At 44.2% G+C, this 23,037-nt stretch overlaps 1 protein-coding gene across 33 annotated transcripts in view; it reads right to left on the reverse strand.

The window, feature by feature from the left end:
- NRXN1 (neurexin 1) overlaps positions 1-23,037 on the reverse strand; it is a 1,569,693-nt gene that overhangs the window by 234,351 nt on the left and 1,312,305 nt on the right. For all 33 annotated transcript variants that reach the window (XM_081000811.1, XM_081000828.1, XM_081000824.1 and 30 more), the window contains one exon: positions 20,939-21,120. In XM_081000811.1, the coding sequence (XP_080856937.1) occupies positions 20,939-21,120 (182 nt within the window). The remainder of the gene's footprint in view (positions 1-20,938; positions 21,121-23,037) is intronic.

Raw genomic sequence — 23,037 nt, forward strand, 5'->3', positions numbered from 1 at the left:
TATATTGTAAGGGGGATTCTTCAATAAGAAATGTTTTATTCACGGAGCAGGCAAGTTTTTCAGATGTGGTGTTGCAGGCTCAGAGTTCTGAGCAGCCAGACCTTTTGTGAATGAACAGTCTCATAAATGATTGCACAAACACAAAGGAAGCACAGCTAGACCTACAACCTTTTGATGTCAGGGAAAACTGATCCTGGCGTCTAAGGGCCCGGCATTGAGGAGGTGAGGGCTGGCATGCCTGAAATGAATCTCCACCACCAGGATGGTAAACAGTGTGGCCGCCAGTCCAGTCAGGAAGGATGTGGGGGTGCTGGGAGTCAAGAAAGGGGAAGCCAGACAGTTGTAGGAATGGCTGTTGTCAATTTCTCCATCATTGCACCCTGGATGTCAGAGCAAAAGCAATGATGGAGTTCCCAGAGGCAGCCCATTGAACAACCCTTATATAAAAGAGGCTGCATTCATGACGACAGTTTATTACATTTCCCTGACACTTCCCTAACTTCTTCATTTTATTTGGGCTTTCACATGTTGTAAAAGCCACTTCTGGGACACTAACAGATTATAGTGCATGCTCCAAAAAAGCAATCCATTAATGTCTGGATAAGATATAAGGACTTATTGGAAAATAAAACTCCAAGGTGGTTGTCACCGATGGAAGCAAAAGCTCTGAAAAAGCTCAATATGGAGGCCAAATGGCCAAAATATTGGGAAATTTTGGAACAAGACGGAGATAGACTGAAATTGCAGAGTTTTGAGAAATTAAAAAACAAAGTGCGAGATTGGCTTCATTATTATCAGATAATGGAGGCATATAAGTTGGATAAGAAAACTGGTTTCCAGGTGGAAAAATCAAAATTAGAAACAGAACTATTAGAACCCAAAACTAAGATTTTGTCAAAGATGTATAACTTGCTGTTGAAATGGAATACTCAGGATGAAATGGTGAAATCTGCTATGATTAAATGGGCACAAGATGTCGGACATAACATAATGATGGCTGACTGGGAACAGTTGTGGACCACAGGTATGAAGTTTACGGCATGTAATGCCTTAAGAGAGAATATTATGAAAATGATATACAGGTGGTACATGACCCCAGTCAAGCTTGCAAAAATTTAGCATTTGCCCGATAACAAATGTTGGAAATGTAAAGAAACTGAAGGTACATTCTTTCACCTTTGGTGGACGTGCCCAAGGATTAAGGCTTTCTGGGAAATGATATACAATGAACTGAAAAAAGTATTTAAATATACCTTCTTGAAAAAACCAGAGGCCTTTCTCCTGGGCATAGTCGGTCAATTGGTGCCAAAGAAGGATAAAACTTTTTTCATGTATGCCACAACAGCAGCAAGAATACTCATTGCAAAGTATTGGAAGACACAAGATCTACCCACTCTGGAAGAATGGCAGATGAAGTTGATGGACTATATGGAACTGGCAGAAATGACTGGCAGAATCCGAGACCAGGGAGAAGAGTCGGTGGAAGAAGATTGGAAGAAGTTCAAAGATTATCTACAGAAATATTGTAAAATTAATGAATGTTAGAACAATGTTGGATAGAAATTAAGTGGTTTCCAGCTGTAATGCTTTAAGGGAATATGAAAAATGGGTTGTTAAGAGGTAAAAATCTAACGTTACTATTTTAAGACCAAAGATTAGGACAAATAAAGAGGGTAAGGATTTGCTGAACCAACAAACTGAACTGGAATACAAAAAAGGGAGGTATGAGGAGGTCCGGGAAACAAGCTAAGGAAAAATAAACAATGGAAAAATTGAGTGGTTTTTAATCATTTTTATTTTGTATTTCTTTTTTCTTTTTCATTTGTTATTGTAATATTTAAAAAAATCTTAATAAATATCTTATAAAAAAAAAAAAAGCAATCCATTTGCAGCCCCCTTAACCTGGAAAATTGTAGGAGTAAAGAGACAAAATTTGGGGCGAGTGAGGGAGTAATCCAAGCGAGAGATAACTAGAGCATGCACCTCTCTGGAGACCTTTGGTGATTCAGAAGTATTGCTGCCTCCAACTGTGGGGGCAAATGGCAGCCATCATGGCTAGTAGGCATTGACAGTCCTCTCCTCCACGAATTTGTCCAATCCTCTTTTAAAGCCATTGAGGTTGGTTGCCATCACTGCCTACTTGGAGAGCATGCTCCATAGTTTGACTATGCACTGCGTAAGTATTTTATCTTTCCCGAATCTTCCAACATTCAGCTCTATTGTTCTAGTGCTATGAGGAAGGGAGTGCAGAGAGCAACAGGTAATGCAGTGCAAAAGGAACATTACAAAGTTGGGCAGAAGTACTAGCATAATAATCATGGAAACTAATGCAATATACAGTGGTACCTCGGGTTAAGTACTTAATTCGTTCCGGAGGTCCGTTCTTAACCTGAAACTGTTCTTAACCTGAGGTACCACTTTAGCTAATGGGGCCTCCCGCTGCCGCCGCGCCGCCAGAGCATGATTTCTGTTCTCATCCTGAAGCAAAGTTCTTAACCCAAGGTACTATTTCTGGGTTAGCAGAGTCTGTAACCTGAAGCATATGTAACCCAAGGTACCACTGTATCCCCCGCATCTGAATGCACCCAGAGATATCTTCACTTTGCAGCACTGAATGGTTTGGAGAGCTATACCAGGGCTGCGAGGTGACAGCAGAACTGAGGCAGGGAGCCTACTCAAGCTGGGATGTGCGCACCTCAAATTCAGCTCCTAATTCTCAACCACTGCGTAACTAAACTAGGCCTGCATCTCGGCTCCTAGCATCTTTAGAGGGCAACAACCGCATATGAAAGTAACAAAAAGTAGGCAAGAAACCACATCTTATATTCCAATGCACCACTCAGTTCATATGATACACTGACAAAGCCTAAGCGTTGCCCCCTGGGAACTGATCACAAGACACTCCCCATAGCAAAAACCTTAGCGGTGGGCTATCGGTCTTCCATTATTGATCTTCTCCATGATTTTCACCGGATCCTTGTTTGAAATCCGCTTGCCTACTGTGAACTGGAGAAGAAACCACAGGGAGCAAAACAATTGGACGGGTGATGCTTGAAACTGCACGGCCAGAGGATGTCAGTCACACACCCTGTTTAATTGCATTTGCTGAATACTTTCTTGGTTTTTCTTTACAGCAAGGGGCGTGGGAGAAAGTTCACTGGAAAAGAGAGCCTTCTGGGATGGCGAAGAGCAGGTTCAATTAGCCAGCTACCAAGGTTTTCAAACTTTCTACCTTGAGGGAGCCTCCGGCATGCTAACTTGTCTGTAGGGGAACTTCTCTGCACATCTCAGGGGACTTTTCTTACAGAATATTCCAACACACCACTCAGTTCAGATGATCCATTGGCCAAGCCTAAGCGTTGCCCCCTGGGAACTGATCACAAGACACCCCCCATAGCAAAAGCCTTAGCGGTGGGCAATCTGTCTTCCATTATTGATCTTCCCCATTATTTCCACCGGATCCTTGTATGAAATCCGCTTGCCTACTGTGAACTGGAGAAGGGAACAAAGGAATGGTGTTTCTCCCTCTTCTACTTATTTAGTGGCCATATCAAAGTGAATGGGTTTTCTTTTGGTGGCTTCCATTCATGCTCTTTTTTGGGGCAGCTATGTTGCACATATTTTCCTTCTCTGAGGCTGACAGCAGTTTCCTGATGGATTTGCGTTCTGCAATTGGTGTGTGCGTTTAACCCCTCATCCTCTGGTACCACAGAACCTTGATCCTGGTCACTTGATAAACGTATGTTTGTGGGGAGCTGCTCTGTGCGCAACACATGCTGGAAAGGTGACAAGTAAATAGAAGAAGAAGAAGAGGAGGAGGAGTTGGAGTTTGGATTTGATATCCTGCTTTATCACTACCCTAAGGAGTCTCAAAGCGGCTAACAACCTCCTTTCCCTTCCTCCCGCACAACAAACACTCTGTGAGTTGAGTGAGGCTGAGAGACTTCAGAGAAGTGTGACTAGCCCAAGGTCACCCAGCAGCTGCATGTGGAGGAGCGGGGAATCAAACCCGGTTCACCAGATTACGAGTCCACCGCTCTGAACCACTACACCACACTGGCTCCACTTTTAATGACTGCTTTTAGCAGAAGTTAAAGATGTTGGGAGATCCATCACAGATTGCCTACAGCAATATGTCGTATGTAGCATAATCCTAATAACTCATCTGCCCTGGCCTACAAGAAGATGAACCTTCAAGAACACTTGGGATTTACACTGTTCTTGTTGGTGCTGCTGATGTCATTCCCTGAAGGGGACACTGACAAACATGTGAGTAAGAACACAGTCAGGTAGTGGCTGGCTGGGGCACTCTAGGGTTGGCTGGGCAGGGCCCCATCTGGCCAAATGGACCAGAACCTGCTGCACCTGCTGATAACTCCCTCTTGTGCAGGGATGATGACCTTTCAGCTACATAACCAATGGCACTCGCAGACTGAACATCCGCAACAGAGGGAATGATGTGAAGACAGTCCTTCGCCCTTGTAGACACACACACACTCCCAAAAGTCTTTTCCTGGTATGCCCTTTTATGAGAAGGGATGGGTGAGAAACCACCAGAGGACCCCCCGCCCTGCCCCAAATTTACATGAGGCACATCTCTGAAGTGTTTACCAGATACCGCCATTGGAAATCAATCCTTCTAATAGGCTCAGGTTCTTATGGGATGTGACAACACTTGTGGCTAATTAGCATGAAGCGATCAATAAGCCAATGAGGAATAGAGAGAATGTCAAATAGGATCAGACCTGTGGTCTGTCAGATTAAGAGGCCTTTCCTTAACCCTGGTGTTTGGGGAAGAGCGGAAAGATCCCAGATCTCCCCCCCCCCCATATTGTACCTGTTCAGGATGTAGATGGGAGGCTACATGTTTGAATGCCTCCTTTTTTGAGAGGAACTCGCTACACATAGAAATATGGCATGCCAGAAAGGAGGCTAGGCTTCACTTTATTCTCCCTGACAAGCTGGCTTTCTATAGGCAGTGAAGGGGGTGTGTTCTCTCTCTCTCTCTCTCTCTCTCTCTCTCTCTCTCTCTCTCTCTCTGTGTGTGTGTGTCTGTGTGTCTGCCCCACACACCTCTGGTTGGACACTGTGAGAAAAAGATGCTGAACTGAATGAGCCATTGGCTTAGATGATCCAGCAAGGCTCTTGTGTTAAATAGAGAGAGCACATTCAGACATGCAAAGCTGTGCTACTAAAGTGAGAAAAGTCCCAGAAAATTTGCTAACAGCATTAACTGGGCTTAAGTTTAGTTTTCTCCCAGGGTTTGATATAATAGGGTTCTTTTAGACTTGTTTGTTTGTTTGTTTTGCAGGTGTATCCTGAAACTTTTAACTGATTCAATAATAGGGCATTAGTGGTGGATTTCTTCCTGACCTTCCGCACATCCTTCTCTTTTATTAAATGTTTAGTGATACTTCCCCATATGCATTGTTGGCATATGATGGGGTACTCCTGCCCTATAGGGCAACAAAAATGGGAGAAAAAGACATGCCCTCATTTATATATTCATGTATGTGTTTATCTTTCTCTCTTTTTCTTTTTTCTTAGATTTAAGTCTATGTTGATATTGAAAGTTACAGGCAATTACAAAACAAACATGGGACTTTTGTAGGATAAAAAGTTAAAAGGATTCCAGCAGGAAGTTATGGGACATGCAGTGATCGGAAATGAAGCTATACATTTGCAGGTGCAAGCAGTATTTAAAAGCAGGATTGTGTACAATTGTCCCAATATTATCAAGAACACGAATCATCATGAATGCACAATGGAAAGGATGTCTGGAAGGGCTCAGAGATCCCTGACTGGTGAACAGGTGCTAAAAAAATTGGGAACAGCTACCTGTAAACCTGGGCTTTGTTCTGACATCAATGCAGAATATTTTCATGGAAAGTCAGGTGCAGTAATCCAGACAGGCTAAAATCCATGCATTAAAACAACAGCTCTGCTCCACTTCAAAATGTTCTCCCATGAGGAAAGCTTACCTCACACTTTGCAAAGACCATACATTGTTAGGGATCTGCTGAGAAGGTGTCTGGGTTAAAAGTTCGCATGTTACTCAAGCTCCCCTCATCTGCCTGCTCTTGTTACTCTGAAAGCCACATGGACGTGATTTGGTGAGACACGGCCATCCCCAGGTTAATATTAATATAAAAAAATCCTTTGCTAAGTTTAGATCAGTTTGACAGGTCAATATGTGCCGCAGACTGCAGTCCTTTTTATTTTTATATCCAGCCTTTATGGTTGGCTTTCTTTCTGCCATGATTGCATCTCATTTGGAAATAATTTATCTCCACCGAGCACTGGAGCACAGACAAAATATAAAGCGGGAAGGGCCACAACACCAAGCCGAGCTTTCTTTCCATGGGAAAGGGAGAGGAAGGGAAAAGGGCTTTCTGAATCATGAACTCTGTAACTAGGGTAATCAAGTTTTCATCAAGTTGTAACTCGGGAGATTAGGAGATTGCTGGTGCATTACTCTAGAAATCAAATCTGATTAACATTTAATTGCAGCGCTGCGGCTAGGTATTAATTAGGTGTATTTTTCTAGGAGTCATAAATAGTTATTAAAGTAAAACAAAAAAAAAAGAGAGGCAGGAATAATTTCAAAATTAGCATAAATAGAATGGCAGACTCGAATAGCAAGCATTGGTGATAATGAATGGACCTTGTGGAAACAGAAGGAGCTGGCAGCTAATTAACATGTTAATTCCAATACACAGCTCCATTCAAGCAACACATATCAGCCTGCATCTGTATGTAATGGCTGTTCTCATGAAACCACTATGCGGGGAGCAAAATCCATTTTCAGGGGTGGCCAGAGGGCAAAGCAGGGGCTGGAGAAGCCTTCTTGGTTCAAGGGCCATGTTCACCCATGAGAAATCTCCCACTGACTACATGACAGGGGTGGGTGGAGTCAGGGGCAAGAGTAGGTGATGCTACAGACATGCGTAAGTACAGGATGCTACACGCTAGGCAAAGGTTTCTGCAAACAGCCAAATTCATGCACGATTGCAGTTTGAGGACACACTTCTAGCCAGGCAAAAGCACTTGAGAGAGTGGAGCAGGACTGAGAAGAGACACATTCTGAAGGGGTTTCTGGCGTGGGTGGAGTCTTGAGAGCCAACTAGAGATGCCTGGGGGGCACATTTGACCCTGGGGCCTGAGATTCCAAACCCCTGGGGTTGCCCCCATATCCTTCACTTTATCTCTTGACTTAGCTACAGGACTCTCCTTGCTCCAGATTTACCAATATCTTGGACTGGTTCCCTTCGCTGGATAGGACCCCCGGAAACTTCTGCCTGGTGGGCCTCTCTGGCACTGATCTTACAGGCGGTAGGTACCAACAGCATTGAGATTTGCGAGCAATCTTTGACATTTCCTTTTAAATTCCCCATAATGCCCCAGTGTAGAATTGCTCTGGGTCACAGGAAAACTGAAATGGGAGGACAGAGAGGAAGGTGGATCTAATCTAGACCTGACATCAGCACCAATGGGCACAATGAAACTGCCCATGGATGCCAGATCCTGATGCCAGGTTGGCCAACTTTCACCACTCAAAAATCTCCTGCTTACTTAAGTGACAGGTGCCACTCTTGCCATTGCGGCCTCTTACTCTTGTAAGCCCATGAGAGTGCACTGACGTGGTCCCATCTCTTTTTGTCTTCCTTCAGATCCTTCTGCAGAGAATCCTTTTGCTCTATGCCCTCCAACATTAAACAGTTAAAAACAGGGATCTCTTCCTTTCCCTCTCTTCTTATTTTTATTTGCACTCCTGGAATTTTAACTGCAAGGGCTCTGGGGATGTGTGTCTTATTTGTGATGCACTAGAATTAAACTTGTAACTGCTGGCAAGGAGCAGGGACACAAATCTAGCCCTGGAACCAGAGATACAGATGATACAACAGCAGGTAATTAAAAGTCCAAGAAAGGGAGGGACGGAGGAAGATTAAGATGAAGGTTACCCAGAATATATATTTCATGCTTTTGTTACTCACTTCATCATATGTACTCTATTAACCACACAACTTAATTGTATGTAAAATTAACACAAATGCTGCTCAAGGTGCAATGGAGGTTTTATACTTACAATTCTCCCACCCACATCTCCACCTCCACAATATAAAGGAAGATGGGAATCTGATATATTGTAGAAAGCCCATTTGCAGCTTGCCACTTCCCTATCAAATGAAAACATTTGCCTCAAAGTGTGAAGCTGAAGATTAAATCAGGTGTATCCACGGAACACAATCCAGCAACTCGTCCCGTTTATGATTTGCAATGCAATTGCAAGCAACAACTGCATCATCATAAATATCTCTCCCCCCTTCCCATAATACTTAGAACAGGCAAAGCCATCTTCTTCTTTACAGTTGAGGGCCCCATTATACACTGGCGCATAGGGAGCTAACAGTTTTCAGGCAGATAAAAGAATACAATAGAGCAGGGAAAATTGGTACATTTCTCTGTGGGAAGGATACATGAATTCTTTGAAAACATCTCCGTTTTGAAGGATTTGCGAGTTGCCAACAAGTATAACTACTTATCTTATGCCGCTTCTGTATTTGCCAAAGACAAGAAGTCTTTATCCCCCTCTCAAAGCCATGGTATTCTTAAATTTGCATGCCTCCCTCCCCCCCCCCAAAAAAGGAACAAGGAAGACCAGAAAAGTAGAGCATGCTGTATGGAGGAATGATGGAGATTGTGGCAACTGAGAGTGTGTTGATGTTTTCATTTGCTACCACAAACCATGGATCTCTATTCCTAATTGGCTGGGAAAATGTCAAGAGAACATAAGCTAGGCCACTGCAGGCCATGTGCTGGTAACCTTGTGGTTGGATTATTGCAATGTGCTCTCTCTGGGGCTGCCTTTAAACCTGACCTTTGAAAAGTATGCTAGTTTGCACACAGACACCCTCACTGTTCTCCCTTCAGGAAAGCAAATTCTAGCCAGGCAAAAGCCCTCAAAGAGGATGGAGAGCAGGGCAGGTGAGGAGAATGACCTAGGAATAAGAAGAAGAGTAGAAGAGTTGGGATTTGATATCCCGCTTTATCACTACCCGAAGGAGTCTCAAAGCGGCTAGCACTCTCCTTTCCCTTCCTCCCCCACAACAAACACTCTGTGAGGTGAGTGAGGCTGAGAGACTTCAGAGAAGTGTGACTGGCCCAAGGTCACCCAGCAGCTGCACGTGGAGAAGCGGAGACGCGAACCCGGTTCACCAGATTATGAGTCTACCGCTCTTAACCACTACACCACACTGGCACCACACCAAGGGGTGTGGCCTTGGGAGAATCCCAAGGGCTGGCTTTAAAGGCCATGAGGCCTGCACTCAGCACCTGGGCCTGAGGTTCTCCATTGTGTTGCAAATCGTTCTTGTTGCTCAGCTTCAAGAAGGTCATATTGTGGAACTGGAAACGGGCAGCCAAAATGGCCAAAGAACTGGAGCACATTCTCTATGGGAAACGGCTAAAGCTTTTCAGTCTTTTGTGTTTGAAAAATAGAAAGGGCGAGGGATGGTGGGGGCCGTGCATGATAGAGGTTTAAAGGATTATGCATTGTGAAGAGATATTTTCTCCTGCTCCCTCTCTCTCAGCACTAGAACTTGGGGTCAGTCAATGAAATTGATTGGCAGCAGATGAGAGAAAGCACTTCTTCCACACAACACAGAACTGACTTAGAGAATTTGCTGGCACAAGAAGTAGCTTAGGTGGGCTTGAGAAATTAATGGACAACACAGCTTGCCCATGATAACGAAAACAGACCCAGCAGATGAGGACATGGGCCCCAAGGGCTGGATTCAACTAAGCAGAAGCCAGAGCAATGAGTCTCACTAACATGGTGGGACTTCCCGCACTATACTCCCCTTGCAACCTTCTCAAATCTGCTCAAGGGGGTTAGGACAACCCCCATAACAGAGCGGGAGGAGGAGCGGGGAGGCTGCTCTACCTGGCAAGCAGAAACGCTTGCGCTGATGGAACTATCTCAATAGTATGGTGTGGAATTTCCCCCTCTATCTTCTTTTAAGTTCCCCTGGTGTTTCTGGATGGGTGATGAATTTAGAGGGGATTGACTAGGGAGGATCTGTGCTACTGGTCAGGATATTCCTGAGGGGGTGGACTGTATGACTATCTAGAGATTATCTGGAGGTAACGAATGGGGTAAGTGAAGGCAAATCAAATTAAATACAGCAGGATCTGTTGGGAATGACTTGCACTGAAAGACTTCTGATGCCTCCTCAGAGTGAGGCAGAGGTGAGTGAGAGCCAGAGGCCAAGGCACAGCCAGTGCTGAGCTGTAAGTGGGACAGATGGTCAAGGCAGCAAAAGTGATGTGATGGTGGCATCCTTTTGCTGGACCAGCAGCTGTCATTGCACTGAAACTCCCATCAGCCCCATCCAACACGGTCTATACTCAGGAGTGATAGAAGTTGCTGCATAGCAATGTTTGGAGGAGCACAGGTACCCCACCCCAGTCTAGATCCGGGGTACAGCAACTGGGAGCGGGAAGCTTTCCTGCCAAACACACTTCAGAGAGGGGCCTCTCCTGAAGATCTCAGTGCACAGGCGGGCTCATCATACTGCAGAAGGTGTCCCTTCCAATAAGCTGACCTGCCACTGTTTAGGGCATTGAAGGTCATAACTAGCAATTGGAACCAGACCCGGACCTGAACTGGATCTGTATAAGGTCGCACAAACTTCATTGAGGCTGCTGAAGCCTGCATTGCTTCTCTCTCCCTGCTATAGGAGCTGCTGCCCGGATGCTATCAGTTCTTAAAACAAAATAAAACTGTGTTAGGGAGCCAATTATAATTGCTCACAGTACCCAAAAGTAATAATGAAAGGTCTCTGACCTTGCAACGTCTCTGAGGGTCAAAAGTAGTGACCCTGTCATACCACTAAGATTCTTGATATTACACCTGTATCAGGCAACAGTGAAGATGAATTCAGTAATTAGAGATGGATAAAAGCAGCCAAAACAGCTCTATATATGGGAGGCAATAGTCAATAGGCCCCTTTAGGCACAGTTTTTCAACTGGCCCAGTTCCTCAAGTCATCATGGTCCATCTACTGTTGCCTCTAACCACAATTTTTAAAAGAAAACTGGCTGTGTTCTCTAAGTCACTATTTGGCATTTGGTGTCACCCACCAGCCACTATTTTGCACCAATCTGCAGCTGGTGGTCTGTGGAGTTTTACTAAAAAGAAAAACATATCCTGCAAACTTAATACAGAGGTACCTCGGGTTAAGTACTTAATTCGTTCAAGAGGTCTGTTCTTAACCTGAAACTGTTCTTAACCTGAAGCACCACTTTAGCTAATGGGGCCTCCTGGTGCTGCCGCGCCGCCGGAGCACGATTTCTGTTCTCATCCTGAAGCAAAGTTCTTAGCCCGAGGTACTATTTCTGGGTTAGCAGAGTCTGTAACCTGAAGCGTATGTAACCCGAGGCACCACTGTATGCCCACCTGACTTCCAAGTCCTGATGAGAAAGGTGAGTTTCCCACGACACCCATCTCCTGTGATGAAATCCAAAACTGTGTCAGGATTCCTGTGCCTTGGAAGACAAACTCGGTTCCATGGTTCAAGGTTTCTGTAAGGCTAAAATGTTCACAGAGGAGGCTGCCCATTGTCCCTCTGAATGATTCACTGTCCCAGCCTTGCCTCCATCCAGTCAGCCTTTGCGGAATATTTATACTGCATCTCTGCATCTGGTGAAATTAGATCATTCAAGCACTTCCAGTGCAGAAATGAACAGAATAGCCAGTCCTCAAAGGAGAATTTCTGCACGAATAATTGCTCCTTCTTCTTAGAAGCACTACCAGCTGCACAAATATAAGATGGGAGGGGAGGGACAACAGCTGGATTGCAGTAGTTCATGTGACAAGTATCTAGGGGTCTTAGCAGACCAAAAGCAGCGGAAAAAGCTAATGCTATTCTAGTCTGCATCAACAGAAGTCTTGTGTTCAGATCAAGGGATGTCATAGATAATACGTCTCTATTCTACTTCGGTCAAACCACACCTGGAGCACTGTGTCCAGTTCTGGGCACCACAATTTAAGAAGGATATTGACAAGTTGCAACATGTGCAGAGGAAGGTTTTTGTTTTGCATTGTTGTTAAAGTGAATTGTGGTGACAGAGGAGTTTTAAATGTTAGCTCTTTCTTGGAATCTCAATTAGTACAGGCCTGTCACAGAATTAGCACCTTCGACAGAACTGGGCCTTTGAGTAACGGAAGCCTAGTTTCCATTACAATGTGATTCTTCTTGTTGACTTCGGTGCACTTTAGATCAAGCATTTCTTTCATAAATTTAAGGGACTCTGCATAATGAATAACCGCAAGATTCATCATGACAACAGCAGTAATTATATTGTAGATAACAAAAAAGATTTAGGCATGAACAGCTCATACTCCTACACAAACATTCGCTCTGTAAATATGGCATAATGGATTTGGCATGTTACATATGGAACAGCATCCTCATGTAGACTATAATTTCATTAAAAAATTCACTCTTTCCCTTGCCCTCCATTTTTCCAAATCATTTTTTTTAACCTCTGCTTTTAAACTGGATAAGTTTAAAAACGAACCGCATATTTTATCTACATTTGCATTTTTTATCGTATTTTTCTTGTGCCTGCCTTCTGGTCTTCTTATTTAAAAAGAGAGATAGGATATGCACACACAATGGGAACCAACAAGAATTAATTTAAATGGCGGGGGGAATCATTGAAACTCTCATTTGCTGCACTGAGTTCTCGGGCTATTTATTTGCTGACTGCTCTTTGATAGCTTTTACCATTTGCTCCAGGAAAGCAAAAACTCTTTTCCCCCATATGCTTCTTGGTACCTTTCATGAGCCCCATTACAAGATCTGCCTCTGTGAAAGTGCACACCCATCTTATTTTAGGCTGCAAACATATAACTGGCAACGGATATTCACACACACACACCCGGCCCTCCACCATACATAGCCAATTAGAGCATTGGAAAAATAGCACACTGAATGCTCTAAAGAACTGATCCGGGGAGAGCAAATCAAGCAGTACGAAGCAAGTGTGCAATCCCCTGACGCTGCTCCAAACAAGAGTTATTGCTAGTTGAGCACAGCAACTTGCAGACATGTACACAAAACCTTTGCAATTAACAGCTCGCGTTGCAACATAACTGATGGCTTACCTGGAGGCAGGCGGCAAAAGATTTCTTCTCCCCGCCAACCCACACCCCCACTTCACTGATCAGGTGGGCATTAAATGGGAATAAATCATTTTCAAAATTGTGGAGTAGAAATACAAAGGATTTCCACCACAATAACAACTGGTATCTGGGTCAGATGCTGTTTAGAGGCTAGACCCAGCACCTACCATTTCCTTGTGGGTTTAAGGAAGGCTCATTCCAAAAAGAACATGGGAAGTGGGCATAGCAAGGCCATGAGTTATTCAAGCTCTCAAGTTCTGGCCATTCTCAGAGAGCAACAGTGGAACATTTCAGAGCAGAGACTCTTCTCTTTCTTCTAATAAATTAAATTTATTTTATATTATTTAATAAGCTTCTTTCCTTTGTACAGCGGCTCCCTCCCCCTCTCTCCCTCTCTCCCTCTCTCTCTCTCTCTCTCTCACACACACACACACACACATCATATGCTATTTGCATCAAGGTAAGATGGAGGGGAGCCAGACACACAATGCTTTTTAAAATTCAATGACACTAGGTCCTACGGCCAGCGCTCTGCAATCCCCCACCGCACATCAAAATACTACAAAAGCTGGGGAAACGGGTTTCCACCAGGAAGGACATAAAACAATAGCAACTTGTCAGGTGCCCACCCACCTCACACTCCCATTGCCAGGAGCCATGCGATGTGTTGGCGAGTTTCATATCTTCAGCCATCAAATGTACTGGTGACTATGATCTCAGCACTTTATCAAGGATGTTGAGCAGTCGCCTCCAGTTGTTTTACTCAAATTAAGGGACTTAAGTTAGTTATGCCAAGCTGTTACCAGAGGAAGGACTGCAGGGAAGTAAGGGGATGGGGAACAACTCTGTAGCTGCCATCAGCAGATGGCTGGTTTCAATTGGGTTGCCCCCACCTCCAGCCCTCCAAAAGGGAGTTGCTTAATAGATACTTTGACTTGATCTTGGGGGAAGGTGTGCACTTACTTAAATGTTTATGTACATTAAACAAACTGCTCATTGTTGTTTATTATTTTTTCTTGGAATGTTGCAGTGATATTTTATGTGTATTGTCGCTGTATTTAGACTTCGATTTCTGTGCTAGAACCCTGGAGTCTCTGACTGCTCAGAGATTGGGGAGACGTGTGACAATATGCTCATTTTTCCAAGGATAACTTTAACCAAAAGAATAAACGCGCTCTTGGCTTTTGTTCAACTTGGGAGGTTGGTATATTGCAGAGTAAATGAATGCCATCAGCGGAGACGAGCCTTTGGCAATATGCAATGAAGGGAGAGGGGACTGAAGCAGAAAGCCGTGGAATCAGAATTAGGGTGGCGCAAACCTGTCCCTGTTTTCATCTGTGGAATGCTGGCTCCTTAATTTCATCCAAGATGTGGTGCTCATCTCGCCAGTGGGAAGGCCAACAAGCTTCTGCAGCTTTGAGTGTTTATGTACCTCCCAAGGGAGATGATAGGAAAATTGTATTCCATATTAACTGATGGTTGTTGTCCATTCCTAGGCAGAACATTCAAGCACTGTGCTTTCCCCATGAATTTGCCCCTTCCAGTATTGCCCCTGTCCACACTAGGATTAGACAGGTCTCACCAATTCCCACAACTTAGCTGGCCTTGGAATTGCAGTGGTGGGCTATAGCTTAGTGCTAGAGCAGGCACAGGCAAACTCGGCCCTCCAGATGTTTTGGAACTACAACTCCCATCATCCCTAGCTAACAGGACCAGTGGTCAGGAATGATGGGAATTGTAGTCTCAAAACACCTGGAGGGCCAAGTTTGCCTGTGCCTGTGTTAGAGCATCTGCTTTGCAGAAAGACTCCTGTCTGGAACCCAAGAAAACAGCTGCTGATCCGTGTAGACAACACAAAATTAGATGGACCAATAGTCTTGATCTGGCATAGGCAGCTTCATCCGTTCATACGATCACACCCTCCTGTGTGTTCACACAGTCCTTTCATTTCAATGTTTCACAAATGCTTCTTGTCTACCACACACAAGCAAGTTGCGGAGAAAGAGGATATATTTTAATCCCATGGCTCACAGCAGGACAGGGCTGGGGGGATGCCTGGAAGCTAAGCCAGTTGCTTAACAAAATCTGGTGCAGCATAGTGGCTAAAGGTATAAACCCAGGTTCAGCTCCTAGCGTACCCATTTGGTACGCTTACATGTCTTTCCTCCCTGCTCTGCAACACTTGGAGAACAGCACTGGCGTACCTAGCAGGGCTGTCAAGATTAATGAGATAGAGTTTGTGAAGCATATAAAGTTTGATGTGCCTGACCCAGTGACCCCAGCATATCTCCCAAAAGTTCTCCTTTGTGTGGTGCTTGCCTCTCCACTGCAGGAGGGCTGTGTGTCCCCCTATGGCACACATAGGAAGCTAACTGGATTCCCCCCCCCCCTTCTGCATTATTATGTATTAAATATAATAATGAGATTCAGAATAAGTCAAGACTATTCTAGGCTGCTACCAACCATCAGTATGTAATATATTCTAATTCTCTCTGTGTGGAGGAGAGGTCTACCTTCAAAATTCCTCAAATGTTTCCTCTTGGGGAGAAAAACCCCACCCAAATTCAATCTGGGCTTTGCTCGACGCAAAATGTAGGCAGCAGAAGTAGTGCCTATCCATGCCTAATAATCTGATTTCATTTCCAGTGCTGATTCAGAGGTAGGATTGCAAATGCTAACTTCAGTTGCCACATCTAGCTAAAGCACTGATGCCAAACAAACCTTTCCTCCATTCTTAATAGAATTGTGTTATTTGGATTTTAATATTGCAATGCTTTGTGCACTGGCAAGCTGCCGAATTTAATATAACTCCACCTTGGCCTTGAACAAACACAAATGGAATTTGACACTAATTATTTTATTATTTTCAGAACCTTCTCTGTCCACTGTGACTCGAATTAGCCAAAGAGGGTGACACTTAAATTTCAGTTTACAGAATCCCTTAAGGAGCTGATTTGAGGAGTCCAGGGCAGTGCAGAGGCTAGAGCAGTGTCCCTCAACCTTAAGTCTCAAGATGTTGTTGGATTACTCCAACCCATCCCAGCCAGTTTGACAAAGGTCAGTGGGGATGGGACTTGTAGGTCAACCTTAGGTTAGAGCATCAGTGAAGTGAAACTCAAAAAAAAATTCTTCGAAATCTGCACTTCTCCAAATTTTGCAATGCAGCTCTCTGTCCCCCAAAAAATGCATTAGTACTTCAACCCCAAAGTGTGCACAACAATGCACATGTTGGTGAAAACAGCGTAGAGAAATGCATGATAATAGAGGAAATTGCTTGCAAAAATGTGTATATTAAACAGGGTGTGAATGTGGCCCATGATTATGTTATACTGCCCAATTCCCTGCTTGCCTCCATCCTGCCACAACAGTAACTAACAGGATGTCATATCTAGTAACAAATTGATTGATTGATTGACTGATTGATTGATTGATTGAATATTCTGGAAATGTGCAGCAAGAATATTTTAGAGCACAGAGGCCTCTAATGAAGACCAAGTTGCTTAATATCCAATGAATTATTTTCTAAAAAGAAAGAGGGGAAAAAATACTTTCACATGACAGTGGTCTCTGCTAAAATGTTAACAAGTTAGTAGGCCACAACATTGGACTGTCAAATACACCACAATGGAAAAGAAACCTGATGTGCCAAGGACACTTAACTAGGACTGTGCCTAGAAATCCCATTTTACTTCCACAGTCTCTCCAACTGCAAACAGAAGTGCCCTCAATAAACCAACAAACAAAAGGTATGCATGCAAATAAACATATAAACTTATTTTTGCCTAACGTAATGATTTCGGAATCTGTGTCGACAAGCCTTTTCATTTGAGATTCAACTTAATTTGAGATGAAAGAAAACTTTGGAAGCTTTGCTAATAGGGTTCAAAACTTTTTTTAAAAAAATCATCAGTGCTAATGTCAATCCCATGAAATATAAAGTTCTTCTGTACAATTATGGCGCTGCTCAGAAAAATCGGTTTTTCCCCAGGGTCTGTTGTGCTGAAGATTTGGAAGAGTAATAAATGACAGGGTGCTTTAAAATGTTCCCTGTTTAGCAATGGTTAATCTGGGAGGACTATTGCTAGGTAAGTAAATTGTGTTTCTAGTCTAGCATTAAAGGCTGATTCAAATGGTCAAGTAGCAATCAGGAAGCAAATTACCATCAGCTTGGATTCCGTTAGGTTCACATCAATCTTTGTAAAATGCGTAGGTCTGTTTTTTATTCCTCTGATTAAACTTGCTGTCTGTTTCCAGAACAAAAGTTTGTGGTGTTGTTAAAACATAGATACTGAATGAGGAACCAGGGGGCGGAGGAAGAAGGGTGTGCTGGGGGTGGTTCGCCCCGGGTGTCACCACTGAGGGGGTGACAAAATGCCGGGTGTTACTCATCGTGGGGCCCACAGCGCACCCCAGCCATGTGTCTCTCCTGGGAGAGATGTGGTAGCTTGGGCTGCCCAAATGGTCCGCCCACTGCCTCCCCCCAGCTGTAGGGCAGCTGAGTGGAAGGAGGCAGACAGACTCTGGAGGCCCCATGGTGCGCCCCACCACTATGGGCAGCGCGGCCCACCCCTTAGCACGTTCCCCAGGTGCCTGAGCAGCTTCTTCCGCCGCTGTGAGGAACTGCACATAGCAGAAATGTGTAACACTGGTCTGTAACATATATGGTCCTAAATTCAATCCCTGGCATCTCTAGTTAATAAAGGATCAGGTGGCAGGTAATGCCCCCTCTTCCTGAGACTACAAAGGACTGCTGCCAGTCGGAATAGACAATATAGGATTAGAATGACAAGTGGCTGTCCCCAAAGACAATACAGGTAGCTGATTGTTCCAGCGTTGTTCCATCTAGCTCAGTGGTTCTCAACCCGTGGGTCCCCAGATGTTGTTGGACTACAACTCCCATCATCCCTGACCACCGGTCATGCTGGCTAGGAATGATGGGAGTTGTAGTCCAACAACATCTGGAGACCTACAGATTGAGAACCACTGATAGTCTCCCAGGTGTCTTTCTCAGACCTGCCTGGAGATGCCAGGGGTTTTAACTGAAATCTTCTACATGCAGATCTTGTGTTCTACTACAGAGTTACGGCCCTTTACCTCTATAAAGGCATCTTCAGATGCAGATATTTTACTCTGAAGAAATGTGTAAGCAGGTTGTTATGCCCTTCCTATCTTCTCAAGATGGTGCAACTTCACATGGCAATTCAAACCACAGATTCCAAAGGGAAAATCTCCACCTTTCTACCACCCTAGATTGTCCATGCAACATTAAGAAGGGCATCTGCTAGATCAGGTCAGCAGCCTATTTATTTCAGACGACAGACGACCCATGGGAAGCCTGCAAACAGGACCTGAGCACAACACCAAATTTAGAACCGAGTCCTGCCATGCTGTTTTAGCTGCCCCTAAGGTTGCTGCATTATATCAGCTGGTCAGCGTAATTGCAGGCAAAATAGGCTGGCATGAATGTGATGTGGAGAAGCTTGGGAGGTTGGGGAAGTGTTGCATGCAATAGAGGAAATCGCATAATTCACCAGGATGGCACAATGCAATTTGGGAATAATCACCATAGAACGTTTTTTGCGAGGGTAAAAGTGTAAATTGCTAATAGATCAATAAGTAATTTCTTGCAAGAGGAACTATTCCATCCTCGGCAAACGAAGTAGCAAGGTTGTTAAATCAAACTCAGACTTAATATATTAACAAAGTTGAGATTAATCTAAACTGCTAAAATCCCCGGCTGCCCTAGTTAAGTTTATCTCAACTGATCATTTATTTATGATGCCATAAAAATCCAGACACTTTCCACGGTGATTGCTACTTATTTGCTCTAAGGCAACTTGAAATTGCCCAGCTAGACTTTTCAGGGTGACAACTGTGTTTTCTGCTCAAAATTTATCACTGCACAGTAATGGCGAGATCAGTCGGCTCTCATCAGGATTAACAATGCACCCGGCCAAATGCGATCATTACCATTCCTCTGACAGATTCCTTTGCAAATCTGCTGGGACTAATATATCCTCCCCTGACGTTCATATAAATTGAACTGCAATATGTTACTATCATTGATAACAATGATGATGGTTACCTCTCAAAATGGATGATACGCATCCTGGATTATGGATGGTTTCCCCCCACAGATCTATTTTGGACTGGACTCAGACTGTATTATGCACTAACAGCAGAATGCATTACAACAGCAAGAACATGGCTGACCATCATTAGGCTACCCCTGTCCAGAAATGGCCATACAGAAATGGCTAGAGTTGGCACACCCTCTGAAGCCAGGCATAGGTATCCATAGCCACTGAGATCGACAACTTATGACACCCACGTGCCTGCTCATTCAAGGGAAATGTGACTCCTCCCCAGTCCAAAGAGGTAATTTTGTCTGCTCCCATATATGCAAACCAGTCACCTAGAGAACCTCCATCTTGTCTGGATTCAGCTTCAGTTCAGTGGCCAACATCTAGCCCATTATCACATCCAGACAATGATTCAGTACCTGCACCGCCTCACCTGGTACTGATGCTACACAGCGATACAGCTGGTGGCCATCAGCATATGGATGGAATCTCTACTCAGATCTCCTGATGACAACTCCCAGTGGCTTCATATAGATGTTAAACAGCAAAGGTGACAAGACTGAGCTGTACAGAAAACCATGGGGTAATTCCCACGGGGGCCAAACAACAGTCACTCAATGCCTTTGGATACAGGAGCAAAACTGCAGCAAGGCAGTGCCCCCCATCTCCCAGCAGTGGTCCAGAAGTGGAGAAAAGTATCAAAAGTTGCCAAATCTAGAGCCCACTTGACCCTCTCCCAGCACAGGTCATCAACCAGGGCAATTTCAGTCCCCAAATCAAGCCTGAAGCTACATTGAAATTCCATCCAATGACCTTCCCAGGCAGGTTGGCCCCAAGTTGAATATTAGCGACTGGGAAACAGTTGTGGAACACTTCGTGGACCAGGAATGTCCTCTTAATGAAGGCACATGCTACCGCCTCCTTCAGATCTGCTGGTACAGCCCCCTTCCACAGTGAGGCAATAATAAATCCCTTTTTAGTGTGGATGTGATATGTTCACCACAGATCAGAGCTTTAGTTCCTCTTAATGTTGTCTAGGATGCATCACACATGCATGGAAACACTTGCAACCTCAGGGCAGTCTTTGGCATTTAAGAGTTCAGGGAAATGAATCCAGTTACTTTACATTATTTTTCAGATTGGATTTGGAAGGAGGATCCCGCCTGTCAAAAGCTGTGAGGCTTTCATTAAGAAAAAAAATACATATGCACCAAGTGACTGGAATATTCTAAGCAGGCCTGAATCTTAATTACAGCTCCATCCTCACAACCAAGTATATAACTCGTCAAGTTATTCAGGTGTCAAAAATCACTGCAGTAGCCAAAAGGGAAGCCCCGGTTTTTCCAAAGTGATTCAGAACCCAGTCTGCAGCCTTGTTAAATCCCACTGAAGTCAGCGGGGCTAAAATGGTTTTAAATCCTTCATTTTGCTCTTAACCAATAGGATTAGTCTCTCAATGCCAAAATCTCTTCCAAAAATTGGATTGAAATGTATAAATCACTTAACCGCATTTGGAAAAAAGAAAAGAAAAGAAACAACCCAAAGAACATTACTCAATGGCAGGAAATCAATTTCAGGAAAGGATAGCATTGTACTAGCCATAGCAGAAGCTGGAATCGAAACACACAGATAAATAGCAACATTGCATTTTGCTGATGGTACTTACGATGTGTAGCTCTAGATAATCTCCGAGCCCAGTAGAGCTATCCACTCGCACCAAGACGGCTTCTTTCTGAACTGTGCTGAACCCTATCGCCAGTCTATCTGCTCGCGTGCTGGGCCGATCATTGGGAGGCCACGTATACGTGATCTGTCCACCCCCTTTGCTAAATATGTATGTCGTTCCCGCTGTAAGAGAGAGAAAGAAAAAATATTAGGTAGGTGTTTTGGACTTAAACTTTTCTTTCTTTAATGTATGTTCTGTAAGAAAATTAGGTTTAAGAAATATTTCAGGAATTATAGTCTTGGAACACTGACTCTCTGACAAACACCCTCAAATCTTGGTCTCCTTTGTTGTCCTGTCAGGGATGGTCTCACCTTAGACATACAACACAATCTTAACCATGTCTCATCAGCAGCAAGTCCTACTGAGTTCGACAGGGGCTTACCCTCAAGTTAAGTGTGGTTAGGATTGTAACCTTAACTGCTCAACACACAAAGACATACTCCTAGCTCCTGAGGAACCACTGGCCTTCCAGACATTGGGACTCCAACTCCCATCAGCTCCTCCTAGCATGGTCAACTGTCAGGGATGAAGACAGCTGTAGCTCAAAAACATCTGGAGGGTCACAATTTTCCTCTCTGATTTGAAGCTCACAGGCCATTTTGTTTATTGTGCATGTGTGTTTACATGTTTTCTGTTTCTGTGAAATACATTAAATCTGTAACATATAATAATTTGATCTGCAATGGCTCACCCAGTCATTTAACCCACCACTTAATGCAGTAAATTTGCATGTGCGACTCAGCCTTTGGTGTTTATCAACTGAATGTGTGAAATTACTCCACTGAAACCCATTTAAAAAATAAATAAAAATGTTGTGAGTTCCTGTTCTGTCAGCGGCATTTAATGATGATGGGATACATGTCCAAGCCATCACTGCACTGAGCCATGGTCCACCATGCTTGGGTGATCCAAGCCTTTAAGTAAGGGATAGCCAATATGATGCCATGCAAATGTTGTTACTCTGAAGATGCTGAGCATTGGACCTGGGAACTTTCTGCATACAAAGCAGATAATCTGCCACTGAGCCACAGCCCAAGAAGACATCACAACCCCGGGCCCATGTGACATTTGTTTGTCTGTTTACTGCATTTATGTTCTGCTTTTTCCTCCAAGTAGCTCAAGGTGGCCCACAGGGTTCTCTCCCTCCTCCTTTAACCCCCCCCCCAAAAAAAACAACAACGTTGTGAGGTAGGTTAGGCTGAGAGGCAGTGACTGGCCCAAGGTCACCCAGTGAGCTTTATGGCTGAGTGGGGATTTGAATTCTGGTTTCCCAGGTCCTTGTCCAACACACTACATTAGCTCTTGCTATGGTGTTCACTATGTCAAAAATAACCCTAACCATGTATTGTGGCCACATAGTTTCCTGGAACCCAATAGCTAGCTGCTTTCTACCAGGTCTGCCTTTTTGCCTGTCTAATCCAACTGTGTTGACTCAGGATGGTAGTGCTTCCCTGGCAGAGTCTGTTGCCAATCACCTGATCCTTCCGACAGCTTCAACAGGGACTGAAGCTGGGATTTCCTGCATGAAAGTACGTGCTCCACTACTGAGCTAGGTATTTGCTCTCCAAAGCAAAAGGAGGATTTCTTTTTAAGCTGCCCTTGGTCCATTTTCTACGGCTGGTAGGCTAATATAAGCTTCGTGGGTCCCAAGTTGTTGCCAAGGCCTGTGTCTTGTTTAGGCAACAGCAACTACATGGAGAGCATTGGGGGAGGATGCAGAAAGAGAGATTTTCCCCTATTCTAAAATGCAACTTGCAATATATAAATACAGACAATGGTTTTATGGGGTTGACCAGTTTGCAGTGGACAAAATAATGAATGGAACAACAACTTGCTTCTATAGTCCTGTGATTGCAACCACTCTGTTCAAAGTGTTGGTGCTGACCTTTAAAGCCCTAAACGGCCTCGGTCCAGTATACCTGAAGAAGCATCTCCACCCCTATCATTCCGCCAGGACACTGAGGTCCAGCGCCGAGGGCCTTCTGGCGGTTCCCTCACTGCGAGAAGCCAAGTTACAGGGAACCAGGCAGAGGGCCTTC

The sequence above is a fragment of the Podarcis pityusensis genome (genome assembly GCF_964106645.2).
Source record: "Podarcis pityusensis genome assembly, chromosome: 3".
Lineage (NCBI taxonomy): Eukaryota > Metazoa > Chordata > Lepidosauria > Squamata > Lacertidae > Podarcis > Podarcis pityusensis.